This window comes from Sinocyclocheilus rhinocerous, unplaced genomic scaffold, assembly GCF_001515625.1.
Source record: "Sinocyclocheilus rhinocerous isolate Xijiao unplaced genomic scaffold, SAMN03320098_v1.1 scaffold6690, whole genome shotgun sequence".
NCBI classification, from domain to species: Eukaryota; Metazoa; Chordata; class Actinopteri; order Cypriniformes; family Cyprinidae; genus Sinocyclocheilus; species Sinocyclocheilus rhinocerous.
The window spans coordinates 9,625-13,977 of NW_015658908.1; the positions used below are offsets into that span (position 1 = coordinate 9,625).

At 36.5% G+C, this 4,353-nt stretch overlaps 1 protein-coding gene across 1 annotated transcript; it reads left to right on the plus strand.

Moving 5' to 3' along the window:
• Positions 1–340: 340 nt before the first annotated feature.
• On the plus strand, positions 341–1,686 carry LOC107723050 (gastrula zinc finger protein XlCGF52.1-like; the record flags this gene model as incomplete). Its single annotated transcript, XM_016531551.1, has 1 exon — positions 341–1,686. A coding segment is annotated over exon 1 (1,333 nt), but the record flags the coding sequence as incomplete, so codon positions are not given.
• Positions 1,687–4,353: the final 2,667 nt, after the last annotated feature.

The window sequence follows — 4,353 nt, forward strand, 5'->3', positions numbered from 1 at the left end:
GACCTAAACCATGCTAATGCTTGTCCACAAATGCCAACATAATTGTCAAGCTATACAAGAGAATGTAATGGTGACAAAAGATCTAATAGCTTTAGAAGAGAGCTGTTACATTAATTAGCACAATCTCTGTGCTACAGTGGGGATTAAATACTGAATGAATTTTTTCAGAAATACTATTATTCTGCAAAACTGAGTACAGTTGAAAGGATAGTATTTTCCTAATATTTTAGTCATCAATGGTAGATTTAAGATCAGTCTATAAATAAAGATGTGGGTATGGATCTTAGTAGTATACAGTGTTGTATCATAGATGTTTTTAGTTTTGATGATGTGTGTTGGTTTTGATTCTTTAAATGTCTGAAATGTTTGCATGTCTGTTGCTTTGTGCCATTAAACTGGTGTTAATTTTTATTTGTCTTTTTGCCTTAGATCTGATGCCGCTGAAAGAGGAGCATGAAGTACTAAATGAAAGGGAAGAGAACGATCAGTTTAAGAGTCATAGTTTCATAACTGGAGAAAAATCTTTCGGGAGCTCACAGACTGAAAAGATACGAAAAAAAGCTCAGAAGACTAGAGGTCATTTCACCTGCTCTCAGTGTGGAAAGAGTTTCAGTCAACCTGATCACCTTAGAGCCCACATGGAAATTCACACTGGAGAGAAGCCTTACACCTGCCAACAGTGTGGAAAGAGTTTCGCTCAAAATAGAAACCTTAGGATCCACATGGGAATTCACACTGGAGAGAAGCGTTTCGCCTGCCAACAGTGTGGAAAGAGTTTTGTTCAGAATAGAAACCTTAAACAGCACATGACTGTTCACAGTGGGGAGAAGCCTTTCACATGCCAGCAGTGTGAAAAGAGCTTTAAAACAGAACGGAACCTCATATATCACACTCGCACTCACACTGGAGAGAGGCCGTATAAATGTGATCAGTGTGGAAAGAGTTTCAAACATAAAATAAGCCTTAATAACCACTTGAAGGTTCACTCGGGAGAGAGCCATTTTGCATGTCAACAGTGTGGAAAAAGTTTCACTGAGAAAGGAAACCTCAAAACCCACACGAGACATCACACTGGAGAGAAGCCTTTCACTTGCACTCAGTGCGGAGATAGTTTCACATATAAAAGAGCTCTCGACTCCCACATGATAAGTCACACTGGCAAGAGCCCTTTCACCTGCAAACAGTGCGGGAAGGTCTTCACAAACAAAATCAGCCTTAAGTATCACATGCACAAGCACACCGGAGAGAAGTCGCTCACCTGCGATCAGTGTGGAAAGAGTTTCAGACGTAAAGAAACCCTTAACAGACACACGAGGATTCACACGAAAGAGAACTGTTTTATATGTCACGAGTGCGGAATGACTTTCCATAAAATGATTCGCTTCAAGATGCATAGGAAAACTCACTTCCGAGTGGAACCTCTCAAATGCCACCTGTGCGGAAGGATTTTCCGATTCATTAAAACCTTTCAGAATCACAAGAGGCTTCACATCGGAGAGAAGCCTTTCCAGTGCCATCAGTGTGAACGGAGCTTTGCGTATCGGCGATGCCTGAAACGCCATTTGCAAACACATTGTGGAAAGAAACTGCAGTGCTCTGAGTGTGACAAGAGCTTCAGAAAAAGGAGCAATTTCAACAATCATCTGCGCTTTCACTCTGGACAAAGGCCATACACATGTGATCAGTGTAATAAAAGCTTTATTTTGCCTTCACACGTACAGATACATATGAAAACTCATGCTTATGTGAAGCCGTATTTGTGCTCAGTGTGTGGAAAGAGTTTCAAATGGCCTAGCAATCTGAAATGGCACAAGAAAATACGGATTTGTGTGAAATTAAGGCTTCGTTCACTCCGTAGCTGAATGTGGCCCAGATTTGATTTTCTGCTCAAATGTAGAATGTTTTCTTGATGAGGCTGTTGACATGAACTTTAAATGTGGCCAGATGACCAGTGATTCAGCCATGTTCATTGGTTCTATTTGCATCCTTCATGCATTCATTATATTTTATTTTTAGACTTTTCTTTATGTACGTATGAACACTTGTGGCCATGCTCGACCATCTCCTTTTTGCTTTAGTTTTAATCATCAAGTAACTCTAATTTGTATTGTGGCATCACTCCATTCCATATATTGATATATCTGAATCAAAATTTCTTGATGTGAAATGGCACAATGTAAATGAACGATTCTAAATAAAAGGACATAAACTGAATGCAATTATGAACACTGCACTGCATTATTTAATTTGTTTATTGAGAGAATGACCTGTAACCTTTTTTTTTATTCTGAGATTGAATATGGCTACTGGTGACATGTAGAGTGTCAGTTAGGGTTAGGCAAGCAGAGAGCTGTATACACTGTAAAAAAAAATAATTATGTTAATAAATTTCAGTCTATTGAGTGTATTTAGCAATGATAATCTTTTTTAACAATCCTCTTTCTTTTAGAATTATGTTTGTTTCCAAAGCCTTCTACATAATATGGGTAGTATTTGCCTCTTCAAACTAAAAGTAAACATGTATGCTGATGTAGCATAAATGGGAACAAATGTATTAAACTAGTAGCAATGAGATGCACATATACCTCAGCACACGATGCTCAACCATGGTGAGGATCAACAAATGTTAAATCAGTAAAAATATGAACTCTGTCAGTTAGCTGTCATGTGGATCAGTGACAACAGCAGCAGCAGCTTAAATTAAGCCAGTACAATTTAAAACGATAATATATTAATAATAATTAACATAAAATGTTTTCAAGCTGCAATGAATGCTGGGAACTTGTGCAATATTGTTCAATGTAAAATAGTTTGTTCCGATGACTCGATTTGAAAAGTTGGGAAAACATTTGGATATGTTGTGAACAAAACTTGAGTATCTAAGTAAGGTAAAGAAAACAACTTTTGCTAGTGACATGTTTAGAGTATTTTTGTTCAGTTCACACAAAAACTTAAACTGACTTCTACTAAAAATTATTTGTTCATTGGTTTTTTTCATTGGTTAGTGGAACTTTTCGAAAGTTGGATTTTTGACAGTGTATCTATGGTGGCCAAGCAGTGCAAAACAAATCACAATTCTGAAAACAAAATAACAGTTCAGATAACACAATGACAAATCCTAAAACAAAATAACTCTCCGAAAACACAACGACAACTCAGACAAAACGGAAGAGGTAGGTATAGTTTGAGAATTGATTACTTACCGCTGACTGGACGAGACGTCTGTCAATCAAGGTATACAGGAAGTACAGCAGGCTAGTGGTAGAAAGTTTTTTTGCTCTCATTGCTCTCTGTATTGTTGTAAAATGCATTCATGAAAAACAAGTAGCCTAACTATATTTATATATAAATATATACTATAAAATGAAAAGACATTTCTTTTAAATGAATAGCACAGTAATGAAGGCAGCATGTCTGCAGAAACCCTGGCCAATGTCCACTGAATGTCCAATGAAGTGCAGTAAACAAGATAGGGACCGTCTAAAACGTTCTAATTTTTTTCATTGTGTGCACACAGACAACTACATTTTAGTCAACTATAGATGTACCGGCAAATATCAGTCACATTATGTCTTCTAATGCTCCTTTAGCAACAATAAAAATTACAATATAATGATGATGTTTGAAAAGATGTTTAGGAAATGACAAATAATGAACATGTACATGAACTGTAATTTGGTAACAATACAGACAACTGGAAAATCATGTATAATCTCCTGAACATAGTTAATCGCATCATTTTACAACTGTTGTTATTTATTTATTTGCCTCAAAATGAACAAGAATTGTGTTGATGTGTTGCTTTTAACAATGACATATGATTTATTTCAATAGGTTTTGAAAGCATGGGACAGCTGCTCCAAAGCAAGTTGGAACATCTTGTCTGGAGCCTACAGAACATACTGCAGCCCATGTCTTGCTGTTTTATTCACCTCTGTTTCTCTGGTTTAAAGTGTGATAAAGACTTAACAGTGTAACAGTGTTCTCCAGCTGTTGAATGAAAAGAATGGCTAAACTATATTTTATGTTTTCCTGTTGAATGACATCTTTGTTTAACATTAAACTCTCACAGTATCACAATTCATGTGCATTGATTGATGTTCACAGTCCTGCGGAAATATCACTGTCCATGGTTCTGAATCCATCAGATTAATGACAAGTACTCAGAAAGCATGACAGCAAACAGAATGTTTATTTTGGGTGAACACTTCCGAAAGTAGTGGCAAAACTTTCTTCAAGATGGTTTATAAATAAATTGTGCTTCACATATATATTCAATTTGTACCATCACTGTGTTTTATGGCTTTCTTCAATGACACATCATCCAGTTCAATAGATTTTGAAAAGAGGACC